General features: G+C 41.4%; 4 protein-coding genes across 6 annotated transcripts; 1 reads left to right on the top strand and 3 right to left on the bottom strand.

Moving 5' to 3' along the window:
- Positions 1 to 15: 15 nt before the first annotated feature.
- On the bottom strand, positions 16 to 5,419 carry trappc13 (trafficking protein particle complex subunit 13). Of its 2 annotated transcripts, XM_028978831.1 has the most exons (13): positions 5,315 to 5,419; positions 4,749 to 4,817; positions 4,493 to 4,592; positions 3,985 to 4,069; positions 3,783 to 3,910; positions 3,564 to 3,636; positions 3,147 to 3,191; positions 2,783 to 2,800; positions 1,690 to 1,823; positions 1,201 to 1,399; positions 1,022 to 1,122; positions 781 to 928; positions 16 to 294 (listed from the first exon to the last, which is right to left on the bottom strand). In XM_028978831.1, exons 1-13 carry the CDS (start codon positions 5,358 to 5,360, stop codon positions 187 to 189), a joined length of 1,254 nt encoding a protein of 417 aa, XP_028834664.1. In that variant the 5' UTR covers positions 5,361 to 5,419; the 3' UTR covers positions 16 to 186. The 2 variants fall into 2 exon arrangements, with proteins under 2 accessions (XP_028834664.1, XP_028834665.1); XM_028978832.1 differs by lacking the exon at positions 2,783 to 2,800.
- Positions 5,420 to 6,203: 784 nt separating this feature from the next.
- Positions 6,204 to 11,487, top strand: trim23 (tripartite motif containing 23). Its single transcript, XM_028980330.1, has 11 exons — positions 6,204 to 6,305; positions 6,964 to 7,126; positions 7,221 to 7,342; positions 7,478 to 7,756; positions 7,853 to 8,026; positions 8,201 to 8,416; positions 8,506 to 8,640; positions 8,717 to 8,846; positions 9,138 to 9,248; positions 9,564 to 9,688; positions 10,410 to 11,487. Exons 1-11 carry the CDS (start codon positions 6,213 to 6,215, stop codon positions 10,587 to 10,589), a joined length of 1,728 nt encoding a protein of 575 aa, XP_028836163.1. The 5' UTR covers positions 6,204 to 6,212; the 3' UTR covers positions 10,590 to 11,487.
- Positions 11,264 to 15,689, bottom strand: ppwd1 (peptidylprolyl isomerase domain and WD repeat containing 1). Its single transcript, XM_028980329.1, has 11 exons — positions 15,544 to 15,689; positions 15,003 to 15,105; positions 14,810 to 14,913; positions 14,608 to 14,728; positions 14,066 to 14,513; positions 13,737 to 13,927; positions 12,846 to 13,035; positions 12,311 to 12,492; positions 12,154 to 12,235; positions 11,819 to 12,001; positions 11,264 to 11,701 (listed from the first exon to the last, which is right to left on the bottom strand). The coding sequence occupies exons 1-11, from the start codon at positions 15,668 to 15,670 to the stop codon at positions 11,558 to 11,560; spliced, it is 1,875 nt and encodes a 624-aa protein (XP_028836162.1). The 5' UTR covers positions 15,671 to 15,689; the 3' UTR covers positions 11,264 to 11,557.
- Positions 15,690 to 16,206: 517 nt separating this feature from the next.
- On the bottom strand, positions 16,207 to 17,908 carry srek1ip1 (SREK1-interacting protein 1). Of its 2 annotated transcripts, none has more exons than XM_028981535.1 (5): positions 17,662 to 17,908; positions 17,407 to 17,451; positions 17,081 to 17,203; positions 16,875 to 16,950; positions 16,207 to 16,717 (listed from the first exon to the last, which is right to left on the bottom strand). In XM_028981535.1, exons 1-5 carry the CDS (start codon positions 17,672 to 17,674, stop codon positions 16,534 to 16,536), a joined length of 441 nt encoding a protein of 146 aa, XP_028837368.1. In that variant the 5' UTR covers positions 17,675 to 17,908; the 3' UTR covers positions 16,207 to 16,533. The 2 variants fall into 2 exon arrangements, with proteins under 2 accessions (XP_028837368.1, XP_028837367.1); XM_028981534.1 differs by having other exon boundaries at positions 17,048 to 17,203; positions 17,662 to 17,907.
- Positions 17,909 to 18,093: the final 185 nt, after the last annotated feature.

The raw sequence follows: 18,093 nt of genomic DNA, 5'->3' as shown, positions 1-18,093 counted from the left end.
ATTGTGCATACACAGGGAGTTTCAAGTTATTGTTTTATTCACATATACAGCAATTTAAAAGCATTGAATTTAAAAATTAAATTACACTTTAAAACATCAACTATTCAGAGTTACAAAGAGAATGGATAAGACAGGCAAAAATCAAAACTGGACCATTGAAAAGGGCAGCTCCATGTGCCGTGGCTCTTAACTTTCTGGGCTGAGAAACGGACAGACCACACAAACCTGTGCAATATCATCATACTCGTATGTTCTTTTCAAAAATGTATCTGTGAGCCGCAATCCTGAAACACTCTGGAAAAAAAGGAAAAAGGGCATTAATAATTTATAATAATAATAATAATAATTTATCTGACTCCACAATACCAAAGTACATCGGCAGTGTTCACCAGTCATCATTACACTTCTTTAGTAATAGACACTACCATGAGATGCAATTCTGTTTCTGTAAGCAAACACTAATATTGGTAAAGGACTGATAGGAAATTGCTGTTTACTGTGTCTGCATGGATGAATTTGCTGTTTGCATTGTATATATTTGAACCCCTGCTGATTTCGTAAGTTTGCCCACTAACAAACTTAACTTCACTGGTAGGTTTATTTGAACAAAAAAAGAAAAATGCTTTTCAAAAATAGTTAATTAATTACAATTTTCATGAATGAAATAAGTATTTGATCCACTATCAATTAGCAAAATTTCTTGTAGTTGGCCACACATTTTGCACATATCACATAACTAAAAATTAAAAATGGTAATTTCCATTGAAAAGCTGCTCTGACCTGGAGGCCCTGTGCAGAAGTCAGCAGCTTGAGGGGCAGGGACATTGAAGCGCTGGGGCTGAGTTTACCCAGCTGTCTGCCGGAAACACCACACCAGTGGACAGACCTAGTATTGCACATCTCCAGCACCAAGTCCATTGTCCTCTCACTGTGAATGAAGAAAGACTGCTTTTAATACACATAGCTAATAGTGAATGACTGCAAACACAAGATGGCAACAATTGTTAGCGTCTATCTGTACCTGCAGTTGGTAATTTTACATGTAATGTCGAAAGGCTCCTCTAAGTTCACTGTATCCGGTACAGACTCAAGGGTCAGTCTGATGTCACCATACCCAGGTGCCTTTAGAAAAGTGAAAACTCATTGGGTATGAACAGTTATGTTAAACATATGTTAAACTAACTACTGCCACTTCATTACCATCCTCTGCAGCTGACTGGTCTGTAGCCTTCCCCTCTCACCCAGGTTGGTCTTCCAAACAATGTCCAGCTTGCCAATGACTGTTACCCCCTTTATGACTCCAGCTTTCTCTGCAAACTCAGCCTTGGGCTTCAGGCAGTATAGGTACTGCCTAGTGTCCATGGGCTGCAGATAAGACATCTTCCCAAATGTAGACTCTCTGAGACCGCATGCACAAAACATCAGCTTAATTATATATATATAACAAACAAACAGAAAATGGCAGACTACACATTCAATAAAATAAATAAAAAGAATGTAGTGTTCATTTTGGTTTAAAGCAGATGCAATAAGGCTGAAAGTTGCAGACGATAAAATTCTACAATTGAATACACTACATACTTGAGTGATAAGTATATATTGTAAAAGTTTTGGAGTTTCATAAAATTGTACTTTTTTTACAATTTAGAATTTAAATAATGCACAGTTTCATGTATAAATGTGAAGTACCCCTCCTCTTCTGAGGTCACCATATTCAGCTCAGTTACACTGTACATCAGGGATGGCTCCAGAGACACCTTCTCCATGAACATGGGTGAAGTGGTAATGTTCTGTATCTGAGCCTCCAGGAACACCTCGTCCGTCTGTGAGAACAAGGCTGCACATGAGTAGTCAGAAGCTTCTCTGATTCGATTTTGCCTGTTACTGAGAGCTTGATAGATAATGGTGAATATGTACATAATTAATTGTCCATCAATCTGAATGAGTAATTGACATTGATTTCAGCGGTACACTGTTTTCATGGCAACAACAGTTACCTAATTTAGGCCTTAACAAATTTCCTTTTTCAATAATATGCAGTAGTCAGGGAGCCCAGGAAGACAAAATGTAACATTTAACATAAAGTGTTATTAGTCATTTCATCAAACACAGTTGCACAGATTAGTTAGAACTGAATTTTCCAAGCTTTTGATTGGCAATAAAACCTGAGAAATTATGAGACACAAAGGAGGTTATTTCAACAGCACAGAGCAAAAGTTCCCCAAACCAGCCCTTAAAGTGGAGCTGAAGTAAATTATTTTGCTCCTGAAGTTGCTGTGGTTGTTCACATGTGGTTGTCAGTGATGAATTCTGCATAAATAGTGGTTGAAACTATATAAGACTAATTTGGGAAATTTTGGACTGAAACTCTTCTGATCATAAACTCCATAACACCCGCCCATGCCCAGGGTTTTGCTTCGTTACACAATAATTCAGCAAAAGCACATGCACCAAGCGGAAAAAAAGTTGTGGAAAATAATGAAAAAACATTTTCTTTCCAGATTTTTAATATTGAAATATGATATAGTGTTCTGTTTCAGCAATTATGGGGGGTGAAAGGTGGATCATCAGTTATATACAGACTCATCAGCTATATTTGTGGTATTTTGGAATAAAGTAAAGAATTGTTTTATGTTGCCTTGTGCTTTTCCATCATTTCCCCTTTTGAATTTAACCAGTGCCAAAGAAATAGGAAGAAAAAAGCCAGCAACAAGAGCAGCAAAATTAGAATGCAAGAGTCCAGAAATTAGAAGTAAAAAACAAAACAAAACAAAACAATTACCACAGAACTGAGGTCACTCTAATGGGAAAAACAAAAGAAAACAATGGAGGTTACATGCAAACAATGGCAAAACCAATATATCAAGCAAAAGAAATACTAATAACAATAGCTAGCAAATATGGAACAGAGGCATGGTATCCAAAAACTAGAATATACAAACAGGAAAGCAAAACTATCACACTAGAGTAGTCTATATCAAAGGACTAGGAAATAAAAAGTATGCATAGCAGAACATACAGAGGGATGTACTTAATACCTGCAATTTTAATTCTTAATTTATTTCATTTTAAATGTTTTTATAATAAAAAATGAAAACACAAGATGATAAAAATTGGTAAATTGTAAGTGTATGAAAATTCCTCACCTCTGCATTGTAGAACTTGGTCTTTACATCCAAAGGTTTCAGGACCTGATTTAAAAGAGAATTGATGCTGAATGCTGAGGTTTTTTCCCAATGTTGCTCCATGTAACTGTTCATCTGAGCAGCTGCACTAATCCTCATCAGACCACAACTGACACACTGAGTATGTGTATGAGCACATTACGTCAGCTGATACTGACGTAGTCTCTCTGCAGAACATATTATCAGTGCCAGGTGAAGCTTCAGTGCTAAGGGCTTTGCTCTTGACAGCGGTCTGCTATATTTCACAGTCATACACACTGTAACACACTGTGTAACACACAAAGTGTAAATACACACTCTAAAAATTTATTACAGGGACAAAAGATGTGAGCTTAAGATGTATAACTGTTTCAAAATCTAGTGAAAAAAAAATCTCACTTGGAATTTGAAGAATTTTCTGAAGTAGAGCTTTTCTCCAGACTGTGTGGTGTAGCTAACAGCACAAACCAATCTACAGAGAACAGATCGCAGCGTTAGTGGTTAATGAGATACAAACAGAAATGATTGCACTGTACTTCCTTGCAGTGTTAAAGTTTCTGACAAACATCCATGTAAAATATTTTACTGCAGAACACAAATCAAGCCAGGATAACACACATGTGTGTGCCAATCTCCTTGACTTCATGGTGGATGACATCATCAATGCAACATTCTGGCTTCAGTTCTGACACTGACGAATTTGATGTGGACAGGTTGAGCCTCTGCGAGCTGGTCTGTAAGTCTGCCTGGAAGATGTACAGTACAGATATTATTTTTTAATAACATATGAAACGTGAAAAGTGACACATTGCTCTATTACCTTTACGAGGATATCTTTAACCACTTGATTGCTGTCATTATGCACACTTATATAGCTGGAGAAGGTCTCACCCAGGAAAATATTTCTGCACAGAAAACATATGGTCAAGTGAACATTGTTGTCTACATGTTTTATTTAAATCTTGTTAATCTTGCACTGCCTGTGTCCCATGTTTGCACTTTATGTAGCCCAGTTTGTCTGTGTCGCACACATGCACTTTATGTCAGTATGTAACATTGTCTAATCATTCAAAAATTTTACACATAGCACCAGGTTCCGGAGAAACTTTATTTAGTTTCACTATGTACTGTCTAACACGTATATAGCTAAAATGACAAAGTAAATGTCAACTACAAACTAGGATCAACAAAACATTTTAACAAACATTGTAACATCATGCATCTTTCAGTATGAACATACAAAAAAAAAGGTAGAACTGATCAAAGAAAAGCCTAGGTGTATTTAGAGAGTCTAATATTAAAGGTAAATTGTCATATTATGCATTTACCCAAAATTCTGAGGTAGTGTCAACATTTCTCCAAGCATAACCATCTCTGCACCCTTAATCGTTGATGGGTCGCTCTTCATTAGCATGCTGAACAAATCACCTGCAAAAAAACATGTCACTTTTACACACGCTACACCCTGAAACCTATTGCTGCATGTGGGCAATTTAAGATTGCGATTGTTGCCCAGTCCAACATTTCATATATTTCTGTGCCGACAAGCAAGATCCAGCAGCCATTATGCTCTTGTTGCCTTACCAGGAAGGTCCCTGTCCTCAGATGTTACTGGCATGTTTGTGAACAGTGTGGGTTTGGTCAGTCGCATCACTGGAAAACAAAATTATTTAGGAAGAGGTCAAGCATATTCAAAATTCTGCTGAAATAAAAAGCCCTTTACAGAATTTGTGTAAAAACAGCATTATTCGCTACGTCCTATATTATAGTTAAAACCAAACGAAGTGTAATTAAATAAAGGATTGTGTAATTAACTATGAATTAGCAGACCAAAACAATGTCTTGGCATATTACTCAGGAGACAGACAACGCTCAGGTGAATGCATAAAGCTAGGAACTAAGAACAAACGACAGTAAATTTAACCATCTAACACGTTCCCGAAACAAGGGAGAACATATATTTTTATTTTTAGGTGACTAGTATGATAATTTGATCAAATTAACATCAGCTCCCAGCTCATTCAGATTCCTGACAGCTCTCGTAGCTCAGTGAGCTAGTTAGCCAACTGGATACACTCCCAGGAAAAATGTCATTTTTTTTCAGATTGACTAAAAGGCCATTCAAATCATGTGGTCGTGTACACAAATACCTTTTAAAGCCAGCAGATGTTCTTGTTTTGCCTGATTAACATCCATTTTGACAAACTCGGCGGACTTCTTCCTCTTCTCCTTACTACAGCGCGCCAGTAGAAGTTTGCATATAGCGCCCTCTTGAGATTCAATTGTAAAATATCCCAAAGGCGGAGGGATAATTTATTCATAACAGACATGTGGGATATTTACAGAACATATATATATTTTTCACTTTTATATATATCCTTAAAAAATATTCGTTATATATATATATATGTATATATATATTTGTTAAAATGTTGTTAAAATGTTGAAACACAGCAGCACAGCACACAGAGAAATTTGTCCTCTGCATTTAACCCATCACCCTCAGTGATCAGTGGGGCAGCCATAACAGAGCAGTGTGTGGGGACGGTGCTTTGCTTAGTGGCACCTTGGCGGATAGTGTTTCGAACCGGCAATCGCTTCCTTAACCCCGGCAGAACTGGTGCAGAACACCAAAGCGAGAATCATACCCCTAGAAAAAAACTGGCCCATTTACGTAAGCAATTAACAAGATTGATTTATTCCAAAACTGTAAGCAAACTGCTCAAAGTGTATAACTCAAAATCTGCATTACACACACACACACACACACACACACACACACACACACACACATATATATATATTTCTGCAGTTTTTGCAGCAACCACGGGCGGAAATTGGGTCGGCCTAGCCCATTCTTTCCCGGGGGACAAGAGAAAAAGAACGCTATTTCGGCGTTGAAACCACTTTCGATTAACTCGATTTAATATGTCCCAATTCATCTTGAGAGCCTTTGTGAAAAAAATTGACATTTCTAAAAGGTCCCTGTCTGGCCCTTTTGATTTTTACCTGTAACTCCACGTACAGACCGAAGTGGTTCAGTCCAGGATGGCCGCAGCTGTAAATATAAACAAGTCGAACACCGCTCTGATGGATCCCGGCGCACGGCAGGGTCGAGGGGTCGGGGGCAGCGCCGTGAAGGTACGGATGAAAGCGGGGGGGAGATCGTTTTGGGCCTGGTTGGTTAACAGTGAGATTTTTAAAGCTGACACCGGAATCGGGGCCTGGAAGAGGGGCGACGCCTGCGCGCCTCGAATTTGCTGCTGCCGCTGCTAGTGACTTGATGTTTCTTCCTTTTCCCCTCTGATGTTATGCACGTAATATGAGTTATAGCCCTGTCGCAATAGGCAATGGAGTAGGCGCCCACTGAGTTATTTTTAATGCATTATGATTGAACCGGTCACGTATACAGCAGTGCAAAAACTCCTGCTAGTGAAGCTAGTGACTGTGCAACCCTACCATTACAGTAAATACTTTTTACGACTGTTCTTGCACATATGAATGGACTCATTTCCAAACATGGAAGTTAATTGAAATGCAAAAATCTAATTCAGCGATTCTTAAAAAAAAACAAAAAAAAAACAGCGTGCCTTCTGTGCCGGTCCACGAGAAATCTGGTTGCATGTCGTTCTAATAATATCAGCACGACGTTAACGTTAAGCAAACCAGAAGAAGATCTGAAAATTTGTTGTTCGAAATGTTTAAAGGTCTCCTTCATCTCCAACCTATAAATGCATTCATTTTAGATCCAGCATACGTGAATGAAGTGGTCCTTTTTTTTTATTAATTTTTTTTATAGGTGCTGGAGTGTGGTGTCTGTGAAGATGTCTTTTCCCTTCAGGGAGACAAGGTTCCCCGTTTGCTGCTCTGTGGTCACACTGTGTGCCATGACTGTCTGACCCGACTGCCGTTGCACGGCAGAGCAGTGCGCTGCCCGTTTGACAGACAGGTCACTGAACTTGGTGAGTGACCTATCATGAGTTATATATCATGAGTTACCCTTCAGAAAGAATAATTGGTTTTGGACCAGAGTTAATTTTGTCGGCTATTTATTAGGTGATTCGGGTGTATGGGGACTTAAGAAGAACTTTGCCCTACTCGAGTTGCTGGAGAGGCTCCAGAATGGAATGTCCAACCAGACAGGCCTTTCTGAAGATGCCTTGAGAGGTGTGGGGGAGGTGGGTGTTGAGCCAGATTATCTTTTATATATAACATCAGTTGTTTGAAGGAGCGGGTGCAGTCCCCCCCCTCCTGATTCTTTGTAGCTTTTGTGTAGTGATCAGCACAGACTTCCCATCTTTTGCTTTCTTCAGTGTATAATCCGCTGTGATGAGGATGAGAGCCACACGGCCTCCATGTACTGCACAGTGTGTGCCACCCACCTGTGTGCTGATTGCTCTCAGCTTACACACTCCACGCGCACTCTGGCTAAGCATCGGCGCGTGCCACTGGCAGACAAACCGCATGAGAAGACCTTGTGCCTGCAACACCAGGTCCATGCCATCGAGTTTGTGTGCCTGGAAGAAGGTTGTCAGCCTGGGCCACTGATGTGCTGCGTGTGCAAGGAGTACGGAAAGCACCAAGGACATAAGGTATTACTGCCTAACCTGTTTTTTTTTTTTTTTTTTTCTGCTCTAATGCTCTATGCTCGTAAAGGAAAAAATATATACAATATTCCGTTTTTGCAGCATGCTGTTTTGGAGTCCGAGGCCAATCAGATACGTGCCTCCATCCTGGACATGGCGCACTGTATTCGTACGTTTACTGAGGAAGTGTCCGAGTACTCCCGCAAGCTGGTGGGAGTTGTACAACAGATCGAGGGTGGGGTGGAGGACCGAGTCGGTGTGGATCTCACAGAACATGTAAGATCATAGAACAAAATCAATTGGCTGCTGTTCTGACTTTCATTATGACCGTTAATTATACAGAATTTACGGGATGGATTTATTTATTTATAATTTTTTGTTCCGATACGCTGACCAGTAGGCAGCTGGCCCTTGTTGTTTTTAGTTGGTCCTTGGTACTGTTGCTCACAGGTGCCAGGTACGGCGGAGAGCGCACGTTCCTGCGTGCGGGCGTACTTTGCAGACCTGCACGAGACACTGTGCCGGCAAGAGGAAATGGCACTGAGTGTGGTAGACGCTCATGTGCGCGAGCGGCTGGTGTGGCTGCGGCAGCAACAGGAGGACATGACCACGCTGCTATCCCAGCTGTCCACCGCCTGCCTGCACTGCGAGAAGACCCTGCAGCAGGTAGAGCGTACACAACATCTGGTACCGCCGGCCACTCCTGACTATTTCTGTGCTTACACATGCTTACATGTGTGTTTTTTTTTTTGTAGGATGACTGCAGAGTGGTCCTGACAAAGCAGGAAATTAAGCGTCTTCTGGAGACACTGCAGAAGCAGCAGCAGCAGTTCACTGATCTGGCCGATCACGTTCAGCTGGATGCAGGAATCCCCGTCACCTTCACAAAGGTATAGCAGCCCAGCAAATTTCCAGGAGCTGCAAATGCTCAAATATCAAAAGCTGAGAGATCTATTATTATTTCAGGACAACCGTGTTCACATTGGTCCAAAAATGGAAATTCGAGTGGTAACCCTGGGTCTGGATGGAGCTGGCAAGACTACAATTCTCTTCAAATTAAAACAAGATGAATTTATGCAGCCAATTCCAACTATAGGTAATCAGAATCATATTCATTGGCCAAGTGTGACACACAAGCAGTTTGGTTCTGACTGATGTCTCTCTATCAACACAATATATCCAGTATACGATGTACAGATTATTACTGACATGTTCTAGTCAGTATGACCTAAAATGCTGTAAGATGATCCTGCTGAATACACCTCCAGTAGTATAGAAGTCGTTTAGTGTAGAACATGTTGTATCACCTTATTCATTTATGTCCGTGTTTGCTGCAGTATGCTTGAACATTTTCTGTTCCTTATTATTTTTACCCATTGTTTTGTAGGTTTTAATGTGGAAACTGTTGAGTACAAAAATCTGAAATTCACCATTTGGGATGTAGGAGGGAAGCACAAACTCAGGCCGCTGTGGAAGCACTATTACCTCAACACACAAGGTATCTCAACATTTTGTATCTCATTTAATCATTTCCTTTCATCGTTTCCCATTCATGGATTAATCTAGGTCCTATTGTGGTTTGATTTGAAAGTGAAGTGATTGTCATTGTGAGACACTGCAGCACAACACATGGTGACAACAAAATGTGTCTTCTGTTTTTAACCAGTGTGTGGGGTCTGTGTGCAGTCCCTCAGGAAACAATCAGGAATCACTGACTCTACTTAGGCTGTGTGCTAGTTTATGTTTTGAATCAGTCTGTTTTTACTGACTAATAAACATGAGAAGATATTAATAAATTGCTCTTGTGTTCCAGCGGTGGTGTTTGTGATTGACAGCTGTCACAGAGACCGGTTGATGGAGGCCCACAGTGAATTAGCCAAGCTATTGACCGAAAAAGAACTCCGAGATGCTCTGCTGCTTATCTTTGCCAACAAACAGGTTGGGGTCTTAATGAGCACCTTGTTTATCAGTAGACAATGTTGTTCAAATGAATACAATTTAGGATTTACTAAATCTTTTGTGATCATATTTATGTGACCTTTAGTAGTATAAGGATAGTCACAATGGTATACTTTCCCATTGCAAGGCTACAAATTGATCTTTAAATGATAGTTTATAGGGTGCAAGACATATTTTCTTCTGTGTGACATCTTTGAGTGTACTCCTTGTGAAGTGCCGTGATGCTCTAAATGGGACTGCACGATAGGTGGCCATTGATTCATGCTTTGTTGGCCATTGTGACTATGGCCCAGTCTTCTGAAGTCAACTGGTTATGTTAGTATTAACATTGTGGTAGTAATCTAATGAATAACACACTCGCCTATGAACCAGAAGACCCCACTTACTACCACTGTATCCCGGAGCAAGACACTTAACCCTGAGTTGCTCCAGGGGGACTGGCCCTGTACGTTACTTTGGATGAGGGCATCTAATAAATGCCGTAAATGTTAAGTTGTCAGAACACATGATGCATCAGTTTGTTGTCTGTGGGCCTGCGTAGCTGCAGACCTGTCAGGGAACCCATGCTCACCCACTTCCTGCGTTAGATATGTACAGTGTATGTAAACGTAACTTGAAAACATCACAACTATTTTTTTCATTGGACTGATGAAAGTCAACAGTCAGCTGAGGCTCAAGTTCGTGTGGTTTGTCTCTACAGGATGTTCCTGGAGCCGTGTCAGTGGAGGAGATGACTGAGCTTTTGAGTTTACACAAGCTTTGCTGTGGACGGAGTTGGCACATCCAGGGCAGTGATGCCCGCAGTGGCATTGGTCTCCATGATGGTCTGGACTGGTTGTCCAGGCAGCTAGTTGCTGCCGGGGTTCTGGATGTCGCTTGAGTGCTCCTGATGTGTGATCAGAACATTGAGAAGTCTCACCAGGTGCCAGCTTTGTTCACTTCCTGAATGGCCAAACTCTCCCTACTGGCAGCGAGACGGTCCACTGCAGGCTTTATAAAGCATCATGTGTTACTCCTTTGGTTTCTGAAATATTAGCCCTGATGCTCCATGCTCCTTGTTGAGGCCGGCCTAAAGAGTATGTTCAAACTGTGACTTCAGTATGGTACTCATAATTAATAATGTTTTCACTGCTCTGATTCTGAGGTTATTAAATGCTGCAAATGTTTAGTCTTTAAGCTGGTAATGTAAAGTTTTTATTTCTCATGGAGTGTAAAATCTGTTTTTAAGACTACATTTTGGAAGCAGTTGTCTGTTACAGAACTTGAGTTACTATCTATGTGTGGGTCTAAGTGTCGCTCTAGTACCAAGGATTGGGAAAGCTTAACTCATTTCAGACTTATAACCTGCTGTAGATCTTTAACCGTTCATGTCATTGCTAGCTATGAATTGATGTATGTTGAAGATGTTAACACATTTTGTGTTAATTCCCTTGCCAATGAGCATTGTGAACGATAAGCCTTTATTTCTGAACCCCCCTGCCCTTGTTAAGCACATACTAACCCCTAATTGTAAGTGATAATTAAGGGATAAGAATTCAGTGTGGAACATCATTCTTGCTTAATAAAAAAAAAAAAGCTTTATTTCTTAAAGGGTCAGAGTTAGTTTACCATCTCTGGGATTTACCTGTGCTTCTGTTCCCTCTGTCGCATGGTAGAACATGATTTTGCGCTCTATTTATTGTAAAGCTAAACCAGTTATCTGTAACCAGATTAACACTTTTACAAACATGCACATAACAATAGACCGATTCCAGTCACGATTAAACTTTCATTTCAGACATGACTTTCCTGTCAATTTTGTAAAACCCTCAAGAGTGGTACGATCAACATGTACATGGATGTCATGCTTCACTTGACCGTGATGCTAATGATGCTGAGGTCCTCGTATGGCTTGTCTGTTTTGGGATTGACTTTAACATTGGAGATCCTCTGGACCACCTCCATCCCTTTGATGGTTCTTCCAAAAACTGTGTGCTTATTGTCCAGCCAAGGCTGAAAGAGAGAGAAAGGGACTGCCATAAATCAAACAGAACGAACAGTGGGGTGCGCGCACAACTGAGACATGACGGAAAGCTGGTTACAGCAGGCGCATTTAGCATTTGGTCTTACAGTCGGTACGACGGTGATGAAGAACTGAGAGCCGTTGGTGGATGGGCCTGCGTTGGCCATGCTCAAGGTGTATGGCCGATCGTGGCGTAGGGTGGCATGGAACTCATCCTCAAATTCTCCACCCCAGATACTCTCTCCACCCATCCCTGTTCCTGTGGGGTCACCCGTCTGGATCATGAATCCCTGCTCACAGAATCAAACAAGCTGTCTGACATGCTGATTTGCAGCAGTGTTACACATTTTATATTAATTACAGACTGATTTGATTAACATAAATATAAATACATAAATACATTCATACAAAGTAAAAGAAGCCCATCTTCAAATGAACAAACCTTGATGACGCGGTGGAAAGTGTGCCCATTGTAGTAGCCATTCCTGCTGTGAACACAGAAGTTTTCTACTGTTTTGGGACACCTGAAAGCCAATGACACAAAATTAATAATGAGATAGAGAACCCAGTAGCAAAAACAAAAAAAAAAAAGCCCTTACTCAACAGGGAAGAGCTGGATATGGACGTCCCCCATGGTGGTGTGAATGATGGCGCTGTCAGACACACGCTTTGGCCCCTCAGCCTGCGTGGCAGCCATCACCTCTTCCTTTGAAGGCTTCTCATTAAAAACGTCTCGGTCTGACTCTGCACTCTTTGTGTCTTCAGGTTCCCTCTTGGAAAACTGACAGCAGACAGAGAACAGACAGACGGTCAAAATGGCGAGCTTGTGAAGATAAAATATGGCTAAATTTATTCCTTTATTTATTTCATGTTTATTGCTGTAAACTGTGACAGGAGGTCAAGAAAGCTAAAAAAAAAAAAAAAAGCTTAGTGATAGAAGAATAAATAAATAAATATATCCTCAATGCACATGGTGTCCACTACTGCTGGCAGATTATGAACATGAGACACATTTCCAATATTATATAGACGTAGGTGACATGCATTCTGAGCGAAGACAGGACACTTTACCTGGGACAGCTACGATTCGTTCGTATAAGTAAATCAAAAAGGGAATGTACTTCCATATCTCACCAGATAAAAGCGGTTCTTCTTGAAAGCTGTGCAGAATATGGTGGGGTCGGGTAAGGTGGTTTGTAGGGCAGGGTTGTCGGAGGCCTTCATCTCTATTGTGGGTGCTGCCTGGGACGTTTTAGCAATTCCCTGGAAGAGGCTGAGTCGCACAACACGGATATTCTCCTGCTTTCCAAGAATCCGCACACATCTAAAGAGAAAAAATTGGTTAATTCAACAACAAACCAAAGCAACCTCTCCCTAAATCAATAAAAGTCCTTCCTAATATTCTGTGGGCCCCAAAATCATTGACATCAGTAGACATCTCCCAAAGGTCCTCTGTACTGTGGCATCTGTCACCAAGATGATGCAGCAGCTCATCTAAGCCACTCTTTCCCACATTCCTCAGACCATTACCACAGAACTCTTGCAGTGTGCCGAGCTGCATTATCCTGCTGAAAGAGGCCACTGTAGGTAGACGGTATGTAACAAAGACATTTCCAGAAGAATGCCAGGCTCAAAGAAGAACCTTTCCCAGCGACTCAAGCAGTTCTCCATATCCTTAATGTTGCATGTGAGACAAGACCCAACAATTGCAGTATTAGCTGTGGCAAGATAAAGTGGAATTGCTAAATTGCCACATACAGCACATGAGCCTGGTATCAGGTCAAAACTCCATACCTGTATCAGTATAGGTGCATCGCTATTGTGTTATAATGCCATGAAACAAACTGAAGCTCCATGTCTAAAGTGAAGCTGACAAATGATTAATTAATAATCTAGTGGCTATGGGTCCACAGGCAGTCACCCCTTTGTTGCTCCCTTGTGAGAATCCCTGTAATTATTTTGGCTTTTAAAAGGTGTGAGACAAAAATGAATATGGATGTAAGAGCTCATGAAATTCGGAATCACCTGTTGGTTTCAATATTGATGACCTTGATGCCCAGCATGGTGCCATAGAGGACAAAGTGCCCTGTTTCATCAAAAATGATGTTGGTCAGTCTAATCCCATCTGCTTTCTCCAGCTCTCTCTCCCCTGCCATCCTTCTGCCAAACTCCATGTCAGGCAGTTGCTGTCTCATCTGCTGAAGCTCTGTAAACATCTGAAAGCAAAAGGACCAGAAGGTGGTTTAAATCGATATTTCATAAAATATATCTTTCAAATAAATTCTTACTTTTTTTTTTTAAACAGAAAAAGAGGATAAGACAGGACAGCGATATTAGTATTGTGCTGTACTCACTGTTAAAGACTCATCAAACACCCTCATCAGCTTCCCTGTGCTGAAACGGAATATCCGCACTTTCCTGTCTGCTGCAATGGTGGCCATTTTCTTGCCATCAGGGGAAAAAGCCAAGCTGGTAGGGTAGGTTTTGTGTTTGGCAAATTCGTACAGGTCTGTATCAGTTTTGTACTCCCAGTTCACCTGTCTGGGGAACCTGAAATCATTTGGCAGGCCAGTCCAGTACTCCAGCATGCCAGCCTTGTCTGCAGAGACAACTACACGGAATTTGGGATTTAGGCGAATCTGGCACAATGGGGCTGAATGCATTTTGTCAAATGTGTGCAGTGGCTGGTTGTTTCCACGTCCATCATAAACAAAAATCTTTCCTGTCGATTTCTCAGAACAGGCCACCGTGGATATGGCATCTCCTGGGTTGTAGATCCATTCACATTGACCTGGGTGGTAACTAATGGAGAGGGAATTTGTTGCAGTTCTGTTCATTTACAGACAACCTTTTTCCATTTTCTTGTCTTAGCAAAAAAAAAAAAAAAAAAACTTACCCAAGTTTGAGCATGTTGATCATATCAAAGTTCACAACGTCAAATACTTTCATGGCCTGATCATCACCAACTGAGCAGAACAGTGCACCTTCCGCACTGACAGATATACACTCAATCACCCCTGACAATGACAAAGACGATACCTGATTATTTTCAGGGACAAAGCAGCCTCATGGATGACTGTTTAGTAAGGGAAGATTACCTAGGTGACTCCGAAAGTGCTTCACAAACTCAATTCCCTCATCTTCCTCTTTCTTCCAGAACTTCACATGACCATCCTGACTGGCTGTGATGATAAAATCAGTCCTGCAAATGGGCAAAAACCATAGATGAAGCTAAACAGAATGGACGCAACAATGCCTAGCAGCTAGATCAGATCAGAGTGCGGAACTCACTTAGTGCAGACAATGTGTGTGATCACGTCTCTGTGCATGTAGCTTCGCTCATACATGGCAGCTGAAGGGAGGTTGTCTAGGTACACACGTTCATACTCCAGCACTGGGGGATGGAAACACATCAAAACGTGGCATATCAGAGGCGTGTTGCACATATCAGAAATTCTAGGTTGGCTGAATGATCTCACCACTGGCCAAATGGACACCGTGGTTGATCGGTACCTGACGATTCGAGCTTTGAACACCATCAGATCGTTTAGCAGATTTAAAGCGCCTTACAGCAGAGAATAGTCATAATAGAACGATTTGCGATCATTAGTTACAGGGACACTACACCAGGACCAACTTGCTTAATGCCACTCTACTACCACCCCGAAGCGGAGACACAATTAATAGTAAAGAAATGTTTTCAGATTTCATTAAAACACAAAATTCCACAAGCGGGCTTCAAGACTTTTAAATCCACAACACACGCTTGAGTCTGTAAGCCCGGCCGTTTCAAACCAACGTCTCGGTGGTCAGAGCAGATTTCTCCGCTCACCTCTCCTTTTCTTTGTCTGCGTGGCCTCTGAAGGCATGGGTCCGACCCACTGGTCGTCCGCCTCCACATCGTCTTCTGCGACTTTCCGTTTATTCTCCGAAGAGACTCCACTCGTGTCTGCCGCCATTATTTACCTACCAGAGTGAATCGTGGTTTTGGTTTTGGCGGGTAAGGCTTTACTGTAACGACGCACAGTGCCCCCTGCTGCACGGGAAGACACATGACTCGATGGTGAGGGTAAAGTAGTATTTACAGGGACAACCCTGTAAATACTACTTTTTAAATACAGCAAAGGTTATTTGTATGTTCTCGAACTTCCAGAGCAAAAAAATTTTTCATTGCCCAACCATTTTGACAAAGCACAGTGGTGGCCTAGCGGTTAAGGAAGCGGCCCCGTAATCAGAAGATTGCCGGTTCGAATTCCAGTCCACCAAGGTGCCACTGAGCAAAGCATCGTCCCCACACACTGCTCCCCGGGCGCCTGTCATGGCTGCCCACTGCTCATTAAGGGTGATGGGTTAATTTCAGAGGACACATTTCATTGTGTCACCGTGTGCTATGTTGTGTATCACAATGACAATCACTTCACTTAAAAGTATTTAGCAGCATATAACATTCATATTTTGCATAACGTGTGTGAAGGCAACAAATCACAGGATAAAATGTTCAAATATAACCTTTTTATAACAGCAGAAAATATAAGACATTGTTGATTTACAGGTCTAAAGGTTATGTCATGATATTTCAGTCTTCACAGAAGAACATTTTAGCCTCTTCGACGCCATCTGAGACTGAAATAATTTCATGTAGAATGACAATCTACCAAATAAACATATCCCCAATAGCTCATTCATGACCTCCAATAAACAGTCAACTTCCCCTTATATCAACAATAAAAAATAACTAACATAGTAAAGCTGTAATCTCTAAACCCTTGTGTTGCTATCCCATAGTAATGTAAAAACAGTTGGTTCTGTGTGTGACAGCAGATCAGTCAGAGTCAGAGGATGCTCCTGAACTTTCAGATGAGGAAGAAGATTCTCTGTGTTTGTCTTTTTTGTGCTTTTTCTCCTTTCCTTTCTTTTCTTTCTTGCTTTTCTTCTTGTGGCCTTTGTGTTTCTTCTTATTATGCTTTTCATCATCAGCATCATCATCATCACTTTCTGAATATTCCCTGTGGGAACACACAGTATCACCAAGGTTATTTTTGTGACAGGGTTCTCTTATGTCACATGGTGTTGTGACACCGGCTAAGTTCTAGTAACAATAATTGAAGGACAAGCTGGTTAAGGCAACAGTAACACCACATATTACTTATGTCAGTAATTTACCTCTTTTTAGACTTCTTATGGGATTTGTCTTTGCTCTTCTTTTTACGTTGTGCCCTACCACCTTCCTCCTGTGAAGCTGTGAAATAAATGGTCACCAAGTTATCGTATCGACCTGATGTGGAATTAACAATGTGTTCATTTTGACAAACAGGACAAATAAACTCCAAAAAGACCTTTTGGGTGAGATCCCTGCTGTTGTTTCTCACCACGTTGGACTTCCTGTTCATTCTCCTCACTCTCCTCACTGCTTGTGCTGCTCACATCCAAAACTATGTCCTTCCTGGGGTCCACACGCACAAAGTTCCGACACTCAAACGTTAAATGTCCCGCTAAAATAAATACAAGAATACAGTTATTTTTTTTTTCTGAAGCAATCCTTTTGCAGATACAGAATCAGAGGCCTGCTGTCCCTGTGAGTTAAAGTGGTCAAGCAGTGACGCACTGGACTACAGTTCCATACATGATCAGCAAGCCACATTGATAATTTCAATCAAAAGTGTCAGTAAGGCTGTACAGTAAGAACAATACTTACGGTAGCCGCATTTCTTGCACCCAGCTCTAATATCTTTATTGGGACCTAAAAAAAAGGGCGATGCTTATTTAGAATGGGCTTGTTGTAGTAAATATTACGTGACCTAGATACTGATAAAAACATTAATTCTCAACGCAAATGGCAGATTACGAACACGGCGCGACACACATTTCAAATATTTTGTAGACGTATGTGACATGCGACATTACATCGTTATTCAATAACAAATGCCTGAGCGAAGACAGGACACTTTACCTGGGAAAGCCATGCCGCGGGCCAGCGACGATTTCTTCGGATAAGTAAATTAGGCCGCTATAATGTAGCGCTTCGGCGCAATTTTGGCGCTAAATTCCGCAGCGGTTCAGCGGATTCCGCAAGGAAACTCGCCGCTTTTAAAACAGAAAGAATCTTTGGTCATTTACTGACAACAAAACTCCTCCACAGGCGTCGGTTGAATGCGTGATCGTTCTTCTTCTTCTGCCGTATAGTGCGGCGGTGGACATTACAACGTGGCGCCTCAGCGCCATCTAAAGGTGCAGATGGGGAAAATCAACGCAGTGAGAAATGTTCCAGTCAGATCTACCTAATTTGTGACTGTGCATATTGAGGTGGTTTGGATAGAGATTAAAATACAGCTAAAAGCAGTACACCCTATCTGCAACAACTGGACTGCCAATTTACGCGGGG

This window comes from Denticeps clupeoides, chromosome 5 (genome assembly GCF_900700375.1).
Source record: "Denticeps clupeoides chromosome 5, fDenClu1.1, whole genome shotgun sequence".
NCBI lineage: Eukaryota > Metazoa > Chordata > Actinopteri > Clupeiformes > Denticipitidae > Denticeps > Denticeps clupeoides.
Note: the sequence above shows the minus strand (reverse complement) of the source record. Positions and strands in the feature narration are given on the sequence as shown.